Below are 18,815 nucleotides of genomic sequence, written 5' to 3'. Positions count from 1 at the left end.
CAATATTCGCCGACCCGCCCCAACCGAGCTCGAGGCGCCCACTTCAATAGTGCACCCCGACCCTCGAGTTCGGGGCGCTCCACCAAGCTCACTTCAGGACACAGGGAGCCGAGCTACCCTCAGCGCCCGTCTAGCCGACCTCACCAAACGAATGACGCGACCTCTCAACGGGCTCGGCCTCGCCAACAACCGCGCCCACGCCCTCCTACGTGGCCGTACATTACAACACCACCGACCATGCTTCGATAGCTAGTCCTCGACAGTCAAAGGACAGCACCATGACTACTCCAGGCATACCATGCTGTGGCTGTCAACATCCTACCATTTTCGAGAACGGACAGTACCATACGCCACCAACCAGCCTTAGCTGCGTGCCATTTAGCTCAGAGCCACGCCCCCTCTCATGATGAGGGCGAAGAGTGCCTCTGCCACCTGGGCCTTTCCACCAGGATTATAAGTAGCCTGGTTAGGTAACTTCTAAGGAACTTTTTTGGCTGGACCAAATTTACCTCATTCTAACTTGATTGTCGGAGGGTCCTCACCGAAAACACCGGTGAGGCTTTCTGCAGGTCCGCTGCCGCCCTTGCTAGGAGGTGGCCCCCGTTTTCTTCTTCCAACCACCGGTGGCTCCCTCGACTCCTCTGATGTGGTCACCCTCGGGCCAAATTTGAACCACAACATCATTGTTGCATGCTATTTTATAAATCATCCAGCACTGAATGTTTCTCCCTTTATATTTAGCCTATCTCATATCACCATAGCTGATTTAGCTAAAAAAAGTTATATAATTGTTGCTTTTCAAAAAGACTGACTACAATGTATATGACTACAGCTAAGATTTTAGATATTATATAAGTTTTGCAATAATTTTAGTGGTGCTAATATATCTTTTTCATAAAATTATTTAAGATTTATTTGACATATTATGCTATTGATATAGGTAAGCTCAAGTCATGCAATGACTAACAAATCTTATTATTAAGGAACTGTTTCGTTCTGTGATAAATTTGGTTCTCAAAAATCTATTTTTGAAAATCTAAATTGTTTATCTTCTTAATTATATTTTATATACAAACTTACTATATGTAAAAGATATGGTGCAATCTCACAAAAAAAATTAAAAGTTAGATTTCTAATTTCTTGTAAAAGATTTTTCTTAGACTTTGATTTTCTTGTTACATTATTTCTCTTAAATGTACTTCTCAAATGATATTACAAATTACTAAATTTTTAAAAATACCTTTTTTCTTGAAATGTTGTATGAGGACTTTTTTTTAGCAACAATAAATACACGTTTAGACAACTTCTCAAAATCCGCTAATGTCTAGATTCTTTTCAAAGAAGTTTAGCATGGTTTGAATCTCTTAAGGAGAAATTAAAAAATTAAGAAGCAGCTATAGTTAGTGCTAATCAGCCAAATATTCAAGATATTACCAAAATATATTGGAGAAAATACCAAAGCATATTCTTAGAATCTATTATCATATATCTTTTATTAAGGGATTATCGAAGCATATTCTTGAGATATTCGTGGAATCTCCAAGATCATGTAGAATTCCTAGAGCATATTCTTAGGATCTATTGTTTTACATTTTCATCCTTATATCTATTACCATTGTTAGCAATTGTATAGAAGCACAATAAAAGAATATCTAAACCTCCTCTCCAAAGTAGGTTGCGTGGGAATTTCTTCACAAACTCTCTTTTTTTTTCCTGCTTGGTATCAAAGTCTCTCTTGCAATTTCTCAAGCACCTCTTTGAAATTTCTATCCTTTTATTTCTTTCATTCTTATCGAAACTAGCATTTTAAATGGCATCATCTTCAAGTCTTCCCATCTTTATACCAAAGACTCTTCTCTTAGTTGCCATCCAACTTAAATGCATCCAACCTCTCTTCACCGCCAACCAATTGTGCGATCTCGTTGATGGATCGATTCTTCCTCCATCACTAATGATTATTGTCACATCAGACGATGGTAAAACTCAGAAAACTATATCAAATCCTACATAAAATTGATTTTTACTTTGTTCGAAAATGTGTGGCTTATCATCAACTTTATGTTCGATTCATCTCTTTCTCCAATCAACTAGCTGATAATTTTACAAACGGGCTCTTCTAATGCTTCCAACTACATACTCCAAGCTTTCGGTGTTACCCACTCTAGTTTGCTAAAAGGTGTTGACTGTACAAATTTTTAAGAAATCTCCAAGATCATGCAGCCAAATATTCAAGAGATTAGTCAGATCATCAAAGCATATTCAAGAAATTACCAAAGTATATTCCTGAAATCTATTATTGTATAATTTCCATTAGGAGATTATCAAAATATATTCTTGGGATATTCATGGAAAATAATGTAGGATTCCTAGAGTATTTTCTTGAAATCTATTGTTATACATTTCTATCTTTGTTTCTATTACCATTGCAAGCAAATGCATAGAAACACTATAAAAGAATACACTAACTTTTTTCCTCATTAAAATAGGTTGAGAGAGAGAATTTCTTCACAACTCCAGTTTTATTTTCTATAGTTAGGAATTGAAAAGTTGAGAAGTATAACCATTTTATATTGTACCAGGATCAAAATTCTTAGACTACCACAAAGGTGACTCTTTGATCTCTACATGACTCTTAATTAGTTTACTTAAGTTCTAAGTACATAGAAAATTAATTATTGACTATGAACACTTAACCCAAAATACATTGGAAACTAAAGCATCATCTTCTAGGTTCTTCCACTTGATTCTTCATCTTCCAGATACATGGGAGACTAATCCATGATTCTTCAGCTTCCCGAAAATTACAAATTATTTTTTCAACAGTGTGCAAATGTGCTCATACTTCTGCATTCGTATGCAGCTCTACTAATGTGCCTGAAGTATAAATGTAGTTCCAATTCAAATGGAATAGATTAAAAATTATGTGACTGCATGGATCGGGATTATAAATCCTCCTGTTTTCATCTATTGAACAGTATTTTAAGTGCTTGGAAAGTCTGCTTAAAATTGTCGAGTAGCAAATATTTCTCTAACAAGATATGATTATGAGTTATTAAATAATAAGATGAAAATAATTCACTATTTTAGAGACAATACTCCATAAGGCACCCAGCAAATCCTTAATTTGGATTATGGGATCTGATTCTTTCATCAAGCCATGCCTTCTTCCATCTCTACCTAGAGTTGAGGACCATGCCTTCTTCCTATCAGGGCTCTTTCTAAGTTTAGGGTTGTTTCTTGATTGCATGAAATTAGACAATAGGACTAACTAGCTAAGTCTCCCACCTTGCTTATGACTTTTAAAGTTATATCAATTGTCTTCTTTTTACCTTTTTTTTCGAGGGTGGGGGGCAGGGTTGATGATAAACTGCAAAACACATACTACAAGAAAATACACTTTCAGCGACCACTTTCAGCGACTAAATGAATAGTGGTCGCTGCAAATAAGGCTATTTGCGACCAACATCCTTGTTAGTTACTGAATGATTGTCCTACACCGACTAAATGCATATTTGGTCGGAGAAAATCAAAATCAAGTTGGCGGGATGGAGGTAAAACATTTGGCGACTAAAGTTTGGTCGCTGAAAATAAGGCTATCTGCGACCAATATTTTTGTTAGTTACGGAATAATTATCCTACACCGACTAAATGCATATTTAGTCATAGAAAAGCAAAACCAAATTGGCGCTTTGCGCGGGCTAGAGGTAAAATTTTTGGCGACTATATTTTGGTCCCTAAAGGTTCCCCTCTAGCGACTAAAAAAACTTTAGTCGCAAAAAGTATGCATGTAGGGGACGTGAGAAACCAAACAAACCCTAATTCCCTATTCCTCTATTCTGCTTTTACTTTTTTTTTTTGGTAAATTCTGCTTTAACTCTGCCTTCACCCGTCGCCTTCACCCATCGCATTCGCCCGTTCGCCCGTCGCCTCTCCGTTCGCCCGGCGTCGGCGTTTCAAGGTATGTGTACTCCTCCATTATTTGATTTAGCAGAGGCCGGGAGGGAGAGGGAGAGGGAGAGGGAGAGGGAGAGGTGGGGGTCCTCCGTTGTTTGATTTAGTGGAGGCCGGGAGGGAGAGGGAGAGGTGGGGGTCGTTGGGGGGCTTCTCGTCCTTCGCTGCCGCCGTAGCCACCGCAGCCACCGCGGAGGGCTTCACCTCCTTCGCCGCCTCCTTCGCCACCGCCGCAGCCACCGCAGGGCTTCTCCTCCTTCGCTGCCACCGCAGCCACCGCGGCCACCGCAGGGCTTCTCATCCTTCGCCGCCGCCGCCGCCGCAGGGCTTCGCCAGGTCCATTCCGGTCAGGCCGGCAGGGAGAGAGAGCGAGGAGGCGAAGGGGATTTGGGGCGAGGGCCTTTTCTTGGGCCGGCAGGGAAAGAGAGCGAGGAGGGATTTGGGGACAATAGTTTTGTTTTGGGTGGAGAGAAAGAGAGGGGAGGGATTTGGTTGGCTTTCATCCCTTCACTTTTTTGGTTTTGGTCTTGGTTTTCCTTCCCTCACGTTACTCCTGATCCAGCTGGGCCATCGGGAAGAAAGACAGGGGGATTGGAGATGGACTTCTTAGAGGGTGGAGATTCTTTTAATTTTTTGGGTTGAATGGTTGCCGTGCTGTGATGTAGCTTAGGTATCGAAGGGGAGATGGGAGATGGGAGATGGTGGGATGGGATTTCTTTTAAACTAATTATTTTTCCATGCTTCTATTCAAGGATTATATTAAACTGAAGGGGCTTCTTGTCTTTCTTTGTTAAATTCATGCATCTTTGTTGAAATAGTATACTTGACAGCTATCTATTTTCATATCATTTTTTTAACTATTTTATACTTATTAAAATTTATTATTATTATAATAATAATAAAAAGAAAAGGCCTCATTCGTCACTGAATTTGTCTTAGGCCCCCAAATGTATTGGGCCGCCTCTGGTTTTCTGCTGCAAGTTTTTTTTTTGCAGGGTACAAAAATAAATCTATAAACTAATCAATCTAACTTGATGAAGTACTTTGTAGGTCAGTCAAAATGGACAAGAGTTGGATGACAATAAAAAATAGAATGAAGAGTAAAGAATATAGAGAAGGGGAGAAGTCCTTTATTGAATTTGTGGTGGCAAATTTAGGCTCAGCAAATGATATTTGGGGTCCTTGTGTCGAGTGCATGAATGACAAAAAACAAAGCATTCAAGTTGTCAAGATTCATTTGATGTTGAAAGGAATCTTGCCTTCTTACAAGACTTGGGTGCAACATGGAGAATCTGTTCACGTGCATCAATCTTGTGTTTCAAATGATGCTAACTGTGACAATGGTGGAGGTGTTGAGGATAGAATGGCTGGGGATGGCACCGATGATAGGGACGAATTGTCTAATATGCTAGAAGCTGTTTACATGGGCGCTTTCATGAATGACGATATTAACGAATTGCCTAATAACTTGGGGAGGGAGGATGCACAGAATTTGGATAAGTTGTTCGATGATGCTCAACGACCCGTTTATCCTGGTTGCAAAACTTTTACAGTATTATCATTCGTTATTAAGATGCTTCATATTAAGGTGTATAACCAGTGGAGCAATTCCTCTTTTGACATGAACATGAAGGTATACAAGGAAATTCTACTGGAGTGTGATAAGTCTGTTCCATAGACCCTTTATGAAGTCAAGAAATTTTTACGAGATTTGGGTTTGGGATATGTGCTAATTCATGCATGCAAATATGATTGTGCTCTTTTTTGGAAGGAGAATGCGAACCTGGAGAAATGCCCTATATGTGATGAGCCTAGATATAAGCTGAATGATGGTAACGGTAAGAAGATCCCTCATAAAATTTTGCGGTACTTTTCCCTGACATCGAGATTGAAGCGCTTATTTTTGTCCCCGAAAATAGCTGTAGATATGAGATGGCACAAGGAGAAGCGAGTGGATGACGAAACATCAAGACATCCGGCTGATGGGGAGGAATAGAAGAACTTTGATCGGCAACATCCTGAGTTTTTCAAGGATCTGCGGAATGTAAGGTTAGGGCTAGCCACTAATGGTTTCAATCCTTTTGGAAATATGAGCACATCGTACAGTATGTGGCCCGTTATCGTGATGCCTTATAATCTTCCACCTTGGAAGTGTATGAAAGAACAATTTTGTATGCTGTCATTGCTTATTCCCGGAAAAATGGCTTCCGGCAAAAAAATAGATGTTTACTTGAGGCCATTAATTGATGAGTTGAAAGAGCTTTGGAAGGATGGCGTGCAAACTTATGATGCCTCTAGTGGAAGTACATTTAGAATGCGTGCTGCTCTCATGTGGACCATTAATGACTTTCCTGCATATGGTTACATGTCTGGATGGCCAACAAAAGGTTATTTGGCTTGTCCCATTTGTAACGAAGATGTTCATCAGAACGTTTGAGGAGTAAGATTGGCTATATGGGTGCGAGGCGTTTCTTGCCTCAGAACCACATATGACGAAAGAGCAAGCTCTTTAATGGTAAAAGTGAGGACAGGTCAAGGCCACGAGAGTTCACGGGAGAAGAGATCTTGGAGCAAATTAATTCAGGGACATACAAGCCGTTGGGCAAGCATCCAAGCATTAATAAGAAAAGAAAAAGGGGCAAAGATGATGACACGATTTGGGCCAAGAAAAGTATTCTGTTTGATCTCCCTTATTGGAAAATACTTAAGCTGCGTCACAACTTGGATGTCATGCACATAGAAAAGAACATTGCAGAAAATATTGTTGGGACATTACTGGACGTAGATGGGAAATGCAAGGATACAGAAAAAGCACGCATGGATTTGGCAGATATGGGTATACGGAAGGAGTTACACCTAAAAAAGCGGGCGAACGGATCTTATGAGAAGCCTCCAGCATTGTACATATTGTCCCCGCAAGAGAAACAAGGGTTTTGTGATTTTTTAAAATCGATTAAGTTTCCAGATGGCTATGCGGCAAACATCTCTAGCTGTGTAAGTACTCAAGGTGGTAAATTATCGGGTCTGAAAAGTCATGACTATATATTCTTTTGCAACGCCTTCTTCCAATTGGAATGCGTGGGTATCTCAACAAAGAACTTAATACTGCATTATTTCAGTTAGGCAATTTCTTTGAGCAATTGTGCTCCAAGACATTAAAAATAGCTGGTTTGAAAAAATTAGAGGACCAAATTGTTCTTATTCTTTGCAAGCTTGAGAAGATTTTCTCTCCTGCCTTCTTTGATGTCATGGTTCATCTAGCTATTCACTTGCCTCGCGAGGCTATTCTTGGAGGGCCAGTGCAATATCGATGGATGTATCCAATTGAAAGGTAATTGTTTGCAACCGTATAGTAGGAATAGTAATCATGTATATTATTGTACATGTAAGAATTTTTCTATTAGCATTGAGCTATAATTTATCGTAGGTTACTCGGAGTTCTAAAAGAATTTGTTGCCAACCGAGCTCACCCAGAAGGTTCTATCGCTGAGGCATATATTTCTAAAGAGAGTACAACATTTTGCTCAATGTACCTCGATGGAATCGAAACAGTGTTTAACAGAGAAGAAAGGAATGATGACGGTGGTGATCATGGCACGGGGTTAGCAGTCTTCACTCAAAGTGCCCGACCATTTGGGTTAATCCGAAGGGGACCTGATGTGCCGATCAATGAACTCGAGATGGCTGAATGGTTTGTCTTATACAATAGTTCAGAAGTGGATCAATATCGAGAGTATGTTTTTTTAACTTGCTTATTAAGATTCAGCTATTATATATTTAGTTGTTTTAGACTTATATGTTATTTATACGTTACGGAATGTCGAATAGGGAACACAAGAACTACATACAAGGTGAGAGTGAAGTTGACATCACAAACAGACAACGTAAAGAATTTTCCAAGTGGTTCAAAGATCGCGTAAGCAAAATTAATTAACATGTAGGCACCTTGAGTTATCCTTGTATTTGAAAGTGAAGTAACATATTATGTCACTTTTTTGTTATAGATGACTCAACTTCGAAACCAGCGATCACCGGAAGCTACTGATGAATTATGGTCATTGGCCAACGGTCCTCGTCCGATAGTCAACATATATTCAGGGTGCTTTTGTAATGGTGTCCGATTCCATACCATCGAACGTGACAACCGCCGTAAAAGCCAGAATAGTGGGTTAGTTGTTGAAGGGGACCACGAAGGGCAACCGATTGACTTCTACGGTTACTTGTGCAAAGTTTGGGAATTAACATATATGTTCGGACAACAAGTCGTCTTGTTCCAATGCGAATGGTTCAACACTGGAAGTAAAAAAACTTTCTGCATTGATGCGCATTGCACTAGCATTGATACAAGAAGTCGGTGGTACAAAGATGATTTTTTTGTACTACCGAGTCAAGTGCAGCAAGTATTCTATATTAATGACACTGCAGAGAGACGTGGCAATTGAAAAGTTGTCCAAAGATTCAAGCATCGAGGTATATGGGATGTGCCACAGATGAGTGATTTAGAATCCAATGATGTTGAAGAAACCATTGTTCTCAATCATGCGTTCCAACAAGATGAAACCAATGACGTTGAACCAATTTCCATTGAAGAGCCAACCACAATGGATTTGCGCAGATATGATATTGATGCTGAAATTATTCAAGAGGAGGTCATTTTGCAGTGTCGTGGGCGAGATCAAGCCGAGGGGAGTGTCGATGAAGTAATGGAGGAGCCTAGCGATGAAGAAGAAGACATTGATAGTGACAGTGATACATATCTAGATTTAGAGCCATGATATATTTATCTAATGATCTATCTATAGAAAAGTTGAACATTTTTATCTTACATGCTTCTATTTTTTATGTTAATGAAAATCATCCATTTTTATCTTACATGCTTCTGTTTTTTATGGAGAGTGTGATTTACTTTTTACTTCATATTTCTTTATGGCTGAATGTAATGTATCTGTCTGGTTTTTATTGTGAAATATGCATAAAGTAGGTAAAAAATTTGTGAAGCCTGGGTGCTTGTCCCAGAAGCCGACGGGATACGAAAGGCAAAGGCAAAAATGGATTGAAATGAACTCAATGAGATTAGAGGCTCTTGGCATACCGGGCATGTCCAAGGCATTGTTTGGTTCAAATCAGAATGGTAATGAAGGACCGAACAAGATTAGCAATGGCGATGATGATGAAGAGTATCTGCCATCTGATAATGAAGGACTGAATTCTTCTAGAGATGCTGAACTTGTGCCCGTGATGGCTGTCCAACCTACTTTGCTCCCCACCTTTTCTACCCAACAAACCCACGAGCTTTCAAGTCCACCTATTATTGCCAACAGCGTGGGTGAGAAAACTCATCTTTCTGAATCTTGTTATTGCTAAGATATTCTTGGTAAAATGATGGCATTTCAGTGATTTTGTGTTTTTTTTTTTTTGCGTTCTCTTTGTCTATCACTAGCAGGTTTGTCTTATGGCCTAAAGTTTTTAAGTATTTTAGCAGGTTCATCATCAAAGCGCGTGCGGGGTAAGACAGTTGGGAAAGGAATTGATAAGCTCATTGCCCAGAATGGCGGAGAAAAGCTCTCTGTTCCAGTACTTGATGAGTGGAATGCTTTATGTGGTATTAATGCCCCAAAGGTAGCCAATCTGTTGGGGGTGTATATTAGGAGAATGTGTCCAATTAAGGGCATACCGACGTGGCGGCATGTAGACGAGGCTACTCAATCTGCTATCATACAATCTGTCCTTGTAATTATTTATTGCACAATATTTTTTTAGGTACTTGTAATAGTTGCATTGATCATACTACATAATAATTTTACTTATGTCTTTAGGACAAGTTCAAAATCTCGGATGATTATCATGGCAATCTAGTATCTCAGCAAGTTGTCCACAGAAAATGCTACAATATTTACAAAAATTGGAGGCACAATATGAAATTGCATTATAAGCATCTTAAGAACGTCTTACATGTGAACCCTTATAGTCATCCATACGAACATGTGACTCAAGAGGATTGGCGCCACTTAATTGACGATGTGTGGAAAAGCAAAGAACACAAGGTAACTTACATATTTAGTGCTTCAGAGTTTATAAGTAAAATATTTGATCATAATGTTTTCTTTAGATTTTTAATTTGTATTTTTTTGAAGGTGAGATCAAAAGCTGGCAAAAAGAATAGGAAAAAGTTTGAGTACAATCATTGTTTAGGATCTCGGTCATTTGTTGCAACAATGACTATACAGGTAATATGTTTTTGAGTATGTACTGGTTATATTTTTTGTGAACTGCCTGTGAAACAGTCTATGGGATAGTTTTGGCTATTGTAAAATAGACAATTTGCTGCAAGTAGATTTTTTATTCTAGTTTGCTGCAAGTATATTTTTGGAATCCTTTTATGCAAGTAGATCTATCAGTTATTTTAGTTTTCTTATTATGTAGTGGCTATATGGTAATCTAAATTACACTTTGCAGCCGGAGTTTAATGGTTCTGAAAATCTTGAATTTTTAGAATTCTATAAGAAAACACATACCAAGAAGAACAAAGAGTGGATTGATCCTATTTGCACCGTGAAACATGTAGGTATCTAAAATCTCAATAATCATTTAAATTAGTTTCTGCTTTTGCAAGGTTATATACATTTAATTCTGTTGTTACCTTTGCATTGACAGTCAAAGATGTTAAGCTTGCGAGAAGAATCTTCCCAATCCAATGTGCAATTAACATCAGAGGAGATGTCTAGGCAGGCACTTGAAAAAAGGAAGCGATACATTCTTGGATTTGGGGATGGGCCGAAGCCCTCTTCATCTTCTTCCACACCTAGTCGTGTGTCACAAGACCATGTTGGGGAGTTGCAGAAACTTAAAGCTGAGATGGAGGAGATGAAGATGGAGCATGAGATAGAGCGTGAGGAGCTGCGGAGGCAATTGGAGCAGGAGAGGAGAGAGCGTGAGGAGGAAAAGAAAGAGCGAGAGGAAGAACAGAAGCAAATTGCACATCTTACAAGTTTGGTGACAGAGTTCTTAAAGGAAAAGACTCAAATGCACAAGTCATCTATCCATCATGATGGGGCCATGTATTCAACTGGTGGTACAAATACTTGTTGGTATGTATTCTCATTTATATTACATAAGTTATTTAGAGATTTGGACCAAATTAAACGAAATGTCATTGTGAACTTATACTTGAATTTTAGTTTATTATTATTCACATGTGGTTATTGATTGTGTATTCTTTTTTGCTTTCTCAAATACATGGTGGAGTTATGAGCATGTGAAATCTAGTTTCTGGTACATGGATAGCTTTTGTTCAGGTGATCATGGTGGAGTTGTCTACAAGCAGAATTCAGTTTTTGGTATAAAAATAATTTTGTCTGCATGATGGTTGTTTGGATGAATAGCAACATCAGATATTTTGGGATTTTTAATTTACATTTTGATGTGTTTGGTGATGATTATCACCTTAACATATGGTATGGATGAAACATTTTGATGTATGGTTAATATGTATGCTTGACTTTAGACTTATAGATGATGATATTTATAATGAATGATTATGGATTCTCCAACATTGTGTATACTTCTATTTGGATGAGCAAATGTATTGTACAATATGGATATTGGATAGGCTGTGTTGTTTGTACAGGATTTGGAACGAGCCCAAAAATAAATATTAAGCTTATAATTTGAATTGTTAATTAAATACAGGTTAATACTTTCTGCCACCAAAAAATGTTTGTTGCCAATGCATTCCAATACATTATGCGACCAAACTATTGGTGGGGGAAGATAGACATTCAGTGACCATTTTTTTGGTAGCGGAAGACAAACCTTCCACGACCAACTATTTGGTCGGCATTGAAATTAGCGACAACAGATTTGGTCGCTGATAATTTTTTTTGGCAACCAAACGTTGGTCGTTGTTGGTGTACCTTAGGTGACCACACAATATTGATCGCCAAAGCCTTTCAGTGACTAGGGTTCGGCGACGAAGGGTATGCTAGTCGCGAAAAGGTTTCAGCGACCAAATATGGTTATTCGGCGACTAGAATCTTAGTCGCTGAAAGTGTATTTTCTTGAGTCCATGCCTCCATGTGCCAACCCATGGAGAAATGGAGAATCATCCATATAAATTTAACACCATACACACGAACAAAAAAGGAGAGAACGTGATATCTTTAACCTCAAGAAGCAATCCTTGAACATGCAGCCAGCTACTCTTAAAGCCCCTCACGAGATTCCAGTTGACCACTGAAAAGCTCTTTCTTGGAGGGGGATACCATGATCTCCACCCACAATCACTAGGGAAAGAGGAAACCAAATAGTAGATCTAGATAAATAAGGGAAGGAAGACAATAAGGGGGCATTTGGTAAGCCCAACAGGATCACTACGGTGATCTAAGATCTCCGGTGATCCGAATGCTGGAGTGATTTGATCCCCAGTAATCTAAGATCAATGTGTTTGGTAGGCCATGGTCTAGTGATTAAAAATTTCCGGATATCTATGAGTAACTTGTTTGGTATGGTACGAAAATCCAAGATCACTGACCATATAATATTTTATTAATCATATAAAATATATTTATTACTCCTATAAATTATTGATCTTATAAAAATATGTTATTTTTTATTTTAGAATTAATATTTTTATTTTATACTTATAATAGATTTTTTAATACTAATAATTATTTTGATTAGGAAAATAAGGTAAATAGGAGTAATATATTAAATATTTCATTATATAAATATAAAATATAATAATATATTTCTACTATAATGTAAACTTACCCTTCAATAATAATAGGATAATAATATGATTAGTAATATATTCATGGTATATTGATATATCAATTTTTTTGCTAAATTGAGGGGTATTTTTGTCTTTAACTTTCAAATTAGCATCACTGCTCTAGGGTGATCTTGGATTTCCAACCTCAAGGATGGATATCCCATCACCGAGTTGGGCTATGATTTGAGGAGTGAAGATGATTTAGGATCACCGCCACGTGGGATCACCGTGGTGCAACCAAACGTGGTGATCTTATCACCTCCACCCATATCATTCTTGATCCTGGGATGATCACCCCATACCAAACGCCCCCTAAAGCCTTACCTTACTTATGTAGATAGCTGATTTCGAAACGTTGAGTCTTGAGCTCTAGATGAAATGAAGTTAATTAATAGTAAATTGTACAATAGCCTAGAGTGACTACGGCTATCTGAACTGAAGGAGTTCCTGAACACTCGCGATACCACTATAACTCTTTTCAGTCGATTTTTGGCAACTCCACCAAAGCTGCACTTTGCTTGCTGAATCCTCAATCTTGTCACTGGGAAGTAAAGCCATTTGCATTCTTTGCAAGCACCACTTTCTGACAAACATAGGAAGTTCGACCGCCGGGAATCGCCTTTAGAGGTTAAATCAGCCATCTTAAAATATCTAAATGCCAAGCAATCCAAATGGCTACCAATCTTAAAATAAGCCATCTTAATAAAATTTCTAAATGCCTGGCAATCTTAAAATCAGCTATGACATTTCTTTCCTGCTAGCAAATCCAAAACAAAGTAGCATCAGCAGTATTTATTTGGCACTACTTGACAGAATACACTATAGAAAAACCAACCTATCCCGGCGCTTTTTGCGACCTTTAACGACGCTTATAAGCGTCGGCTAAAGTCCCGCGGACACCATGCGAAGCGTCGCCCAAGCATCGGCGATACCGGAATAGCAAAACTTTTTACCGACGCAAGACGAAAGCGTCGGCGAAAATCGGAATTTGCCGACGCTTATAAAGCATCGGCGATAACCCGACGGACAAATTCCTCACGGCTGTCCTCATGGTTTTTTCCGACGCTTTAAAGCATCGACAATTGCTAACGCTAAAAAGCATCGGAAAATCCCGATTTCGCCGATGCTAATGTAAGCGTTTGAAGCGTCGGTATAGGCGTGCCGGAGCTGTGCCACGACGTCTTTTACCGATGCTTAAAAGCGTCAGGAATTATATTTCTTAAAAAAATAAAAATACGAATAAGCGTCGTCTTAATTAGCCCAAGTCTACGACGACGCTAATAAGCGTTGTATATTGCCAACACTTTTAAAATGCGTCAGCTATTTCTGACGCTATACGGAAAATTGCTGGCGCTTGTAAAAAGCGTCGACAAAAAAGCGTCGCTAAAACCCTTTTTTCCTGTAGTGATACTTTGGCGCTTCTTTATGTAAGAAAACATGTTGTTTATTGGTTTCGCAATGCCTCTTGCCATATAAATTCAAGAATTTAGAGGTTACGAACTATAAGAACTTCTGCCTTGCCTATTATCATCAGGTCCTTGGATCTCAAGTCTTGACATTCAGAATATCGTTTAGAATTTAGGTACATGCCATATCAACCTTTGCTGTAAATGTCATTATTGATCACAAAGAAAAATATAAAACTCATTTATAAAGCAAAGATGAGAAGCAGCATTGACACACCATGCTTGATGCCAGAAAGCAATAACCTAGATTACTCATCTGATCAGTTGAACACACTCTACAATCAGCTACACATTGTTCTTCTCATAGAGATGAGTTCTGAAGGGGGCGCAATTTGAGTATAACCGAGGTTTGTAATTTCATCAAACACTCCCCGCTTCTGATTGTGATCCAACTTGGGCAATCTCAATGACACGATCAATGAGCGGGGTGCCCCTTCTCCTGAGATTCCACGGCCGGCGATGGATGAGGCCGTCGATGGAAGGGACGGGAAGCTGCGGTGAGCCGGTGTCGGCGGAGGAAGCCATGGATGTTTCAATAATAATTCTATTCTAGCTACGTGACAACCATTTCCAAAACTGTTATCAACCAAGCCAACTCTAGATCTAGGGATGCATGTTGGGCCAGGCCAGTCCAGATCTCCAATTATGGGTTTGGGTTGAGCTTATGCATAAATTTTGTGGATAATCAATGTAAATATTATATTGTAGGCCCGGCCCGGCCCGGCCCAGCATGAAGTTTATATAGTGTGTACCATGCACTTGCTGGCACCAGGTGCATAATATACAGCACCAAATTTTAACATATAATCTGAGGAAGGGTTAGTCATAATTCTAGGAATTATTCTTTCATGCTAGCACTTAAAGTAAATCAGTTGTCCGATCTTTTTATATTATTATCTAATTTTGAAAGAATAAATGTTCGACAAAAGAGAGTTCCATTCTGATTCATTATCCAAATTCCAAAATTCCAATGCTTCTCAACTCCTAAATGGAGGCATAAGTTCCTTTGCAGCACTTTCAGCTATGCTTGAGTGCTTCACTTAATCACAAAAGATAAAAAAAAGGGTTAAGTGAGGAGCGAAAAAATTGTTAGATGGATCATATCCATCGTGGATCTAGAATGAGGGGAAACCGATGATTTCATCCTAGATCTATGGTAAATCTGGTCCACCAAATAATTTTTCTTCGAGCGAGGCTCTTAGATTATGTAGTAGAGATTAGGAGAGTGTTATGTTGGGAATATGATCAATAGAGTGAAGATATTTGTGGAAGTATAGAGTTTGCAATGTTGTTGTGCACTTGTATGGAACAAGTGATGGATGACAAGGCCACCAAGAGTCTAGGAGAAGAAGGGAAAGATGATTGGAAGCAAGTGACTCTGAAAGGAGTTCAAGCTTACCCATTAAAACTTTTGATGATTTATGCTAACAGAATGAAAAGTTGCAGAACCATTTTGAAAAGATACTGAGAGGCTTTTGCATCAAGGTAGTGGGTTTATCACCAAAAGCTGACTCCACTAACACGTTTTGGCCTAAAGGACATGCTCCTTCCTTAATAGGGATACCAATGACTTAGTCCATCTAAATGTAGCACTCTGGTGGCTGGTTTTGTGATAGCTATGAGTCCACTTCACCCTCTCTTCGTCATCTCTTTTTATTTTTAATTTTCTTGAATATAGTCATGCTAGAACGGTATGATCTCTTTATTCTCCATTCTGTTGAATGAAACAGTACTGATACTTGTGTTGAAGAGACCTGCACCTCACTTTCCCAAGGTGTGGAAAGGGCCCCATGTCATGACAACCCATAGACTTTGGTACATGAAATCTTCCATGGGGTGGTGTGGTAACTGTGGAGATAAAGGGGCAGGACCTTTGAGACATTGTTTCTTCTTTTACTAACATTCAAGGAGGGTGATGCATGCTTAGGAAACTAAGGAAAAAGAACTGAGTGGCCTTGGGTCTGACATTTTCCACATGGTTTGGCAAATGGCCAGGGACCTGCCTCTTCCTTTTCCACCAAGCATGTTTAATGCTGGAATTGAATTTGGATGCCTGGTTGGGTCTCTTTCTTTCTTTAGAGGGTATCTGATTCCAAAGCTGTCAAAAGACTAGTGGTTGCTAGCCCATGATTAAGATAAAACAGGGTCAATGGGGCCATGACCTTTAGCTCTAGTTTGAAGGAAACCCAACACTATGACAATGGTTTTTGGATAAGCCCTGGCCCATTAGCCTTTGGATTAGGGGACCCTCAGCTAATTGGCTGCATCAGAGAACCACTTTGATATAACATATTACAACCTAACGCAATGTGTGGGGTACAAGTGGTTCAATTTTCCAAAGTTTCCGTAGTGGCCTTCTTGACTCACTGCCGTATATTAGTTCGGGTAGGGACGTTCCAACTTCAAAGTACCACTTCAATATATAACATGAAGGTCCTTTATATCAAATATTTGGCCCTTTTGATGGCTCTTGTACTTTAAGGTTCTTTTTAGCCTTTTTTTTTTCCAGTGATGAACATTAGTTCAAGTATTCTTTTAAATTAATATATCAAAGTATGTTCAGTTTACGTTGGTTGATAAAGATTTTTGAAGTTAGATTAATATTCTAGCATGTGACTATCTAAAGAGGAAGAATTGTTTGATAAATGGACTTGATCTTGTCGCTTGATGAGATGTAACATGAGAGGTGAACATGCTTAATTGGTTCAAGAGGGAAAGTTAATTAAGCATAGTTCTCTATTGGTTAGTCACATCAATTCATTAAATTTTTTTTTTTAATAGTCACGACCATCATTATTGAGGGATATTTGGAGACTCAAATGGAGTATCGCTTCATGGGCAGTTAAATGTGTTTTTAGAGAGGCTAATGGAATGGCTGATTGGATACCTTCCTTCTCTATATTACTTGGTTACCTCCGAAAATATTTTGATGGCTGATGCAACTGATTGTAGGGGCTCTGTAAAGTCGCCAGGTTAATAACAACAACAAAAAAAAGAAAAAAACCCTAACCATCATTCCTCTAATCGAACTACCATCTCCCTTCACTTTCTTTTGAGGAAAACAATATATCTTCACTTAATTACATGCAAAGTTTACCCATCAAATATACATTTGGAAAATTATAAATTTATATAGTTGATTTACTACCTCACAAATTTCTTTGTTTGGGAAGGTATTCTTCTTCGCTTTTGCTAAACAAACAATAAAGGGTAAAATAAAGGCATCTATTCTTAGGACTTGGAAATATAGAAACTCTAATTATATATAATCAAGCAAGATTCTAATGGATGCTTCTAACCATCCTTAGATTTGACTATACTTAAGCTTCAATAATTTTTTTGAGGGAAATTAAGCATTAATAATTATATGTGAACCACCACTTACGCATCTGAAAGCTCTAACAAACCATGACCAGTTCCCAGGTTTTGTTTGCATGTACTTTATGATTAAATGAATCATTTTGAGTCATTGTCTTGCATTTAGGATCACACTCAGAGAGAGAAATTCAAGACTTAATGTGATGCAACCATGCCTATAATTCCATTTAAGTCAGTCTCATCTAAAGAGGCCAAAGAGGGTTTTGAATGAAAGCAGCTCAGAAACATTATCTTTTATTGTCAACATACATATAGTTTCTGAAGATATTCAAATCATCTTCTTCTTTACTTGAATCTTATCTCTATTTTCATCAACAACTTGAGAATCGCTTTGTGCAAAGGATAATGACTGATCCATAGATGTGGATGGCGAGAAAAATAATTGCAGGCTAAAGTCAAAGATCTAGATATTTTTCTTATGCCGGTGGAAGGTCAGTTCTGTCAAGGTCCTTACGATTAGAAAACAGTAATGGATAATGGAATCAACCTTTGGAGAAAAACTTGCTTCTCTCCATATACCCAGGAAACTTTTGTCTGTTCTTCTGGTATATCCATCACAATAACAAACAAATGATATGGCTTACAATTGCTTTATTGTGTAGCTCGAACATCTTTTTCATGGACGCCAATCAACAAAACTGCATACAAATCACATAGGACACGTCTCATTCATTGATGCAATAACCTATACAAGTAATGAAGACATGAATGGGGTTGCAACTTGCTTTCCCATTCTTTAATTTTATAATAAACTGTAACATGTTGCCACAAAATCTCAGACCGAAGTAGGAGCACAGCTCGGCTAACCCTGAGGTCGGCAGAAACCGAGCTGCACGGGGCATCCATGGTGCAGGGGAGTGGATCTCCTTCATAAATGGCCTGCAAGAAGTCTCTTGCTGGAGAGTTTCCAATAGGAGATCCTCCGATGCCTAAGTCAGAATGAAGATGCAACGGTATAGAAGTAAGATATTTCAACAGAGTAGTGTTCTCTTGGTGAACATAACATACCTGAGGTCTTCCGGACCGCTCCTTTATATAGGGCAGTTCATTTTTTCGTTACTTGAATTAATACGACATGCGTTAATGGCTAGCCGTACGTTTATGACGTGGGTATCATTCTATATGGAAGGCGTATGACACTGATTGCATGCCGACTGTAGCACTGCCGAATCCACCAGTGGCCCGGGCTATCAATTCTTGTCAGCATGTGCCGGTTGGCTCCTCGGCTGACCGGCTCCTCGGTTGGGGCC

At 38.8% G+C, this 18,815-nt stretch overlaps 1 protein-coding gene and 1 long non-coding RNA gene across 2 annotated transcripts; both read left to right on the top strand.

Moving 5' to 3' along the window:
• Positions 1 to 7,417: 7,417 nt before the first annotated feature.
• Positions 7,418 to 9,814, top strand: LOC120111232. The gene is made up of 3 exons (XR_005512312.1): positions 7,418 to 7,684; positions 7,780 to 8,421; positions 9,768 to 9,814. It is a non-coding gene; the product is annotated as an uncharacterized LOC120111232 (long non-coding RNA).
• Positions 9,815 to 9,866: 52 nt separating this feature from the next.
• Positions 9,867 to 10,606, top strand: LOC120111197. Its single transcript, XM_039127756.1, has 3 exons — positions 9,867 to 9,995; positions 10,086 to 10,178; positions 10,408 to 10,606. The coding sequence occupies exons 1-3, from the start codon at positions 9,867 to 9,869 to the stop codon at positions 10,522 to 10,524; spliced, it is 339 nt and encodes a 112-aa protein (XP_038983684.1). The 3' UTR covers positions 10,525 to 10,606.
• Positions 10,607 to 18,815: the final 8,209 nt, after the last annotated feature.

The sequence above is a fragment of the Phoenix dactylifera genome, chromosome 6, assembly GCF_009389715.1.
Source record: "Phoenix dactylifera cultivar Barhee BC4 chromosome 6, palm_55x_up_171113_PBpolish2nd_filt_p, whole genome shotgun sequence".
Lineage (NCBI taxonomy): Eukaryota > Viridiplantae > Streptophyta > Magnoliopsida > Arecales > Arecaceae > Phoenix > Phoenix dactylifera.
This window is presented reverse-complemented; position numbering and strand designations above follow the sequence as displayed.

Bases quoted from the DNA above. Each gene is read 5' to 3' on its own strand.
- LOC120111197 (XM_039127756.1), top strand. From the start codon at position 9,867: ATGAAATTGCATTATAAGCATCTTAAGAACGTCTTACATGTGAACCCT. The intron at 9,996-10,085 runs GTAACTTACATA...ATTTTTTTGAAG, and splicing joins GGAAAAGCAAAGAACACAAG to GTGAGATCAAAAGCTGGCAA. The intron at 10,179-10,407 runs GTAATATGTTTT...TACACTTTGCAG, and splicing joins TTGCAACAATGACTATACAG to CCGGAGTTTAATGGTTCTGA.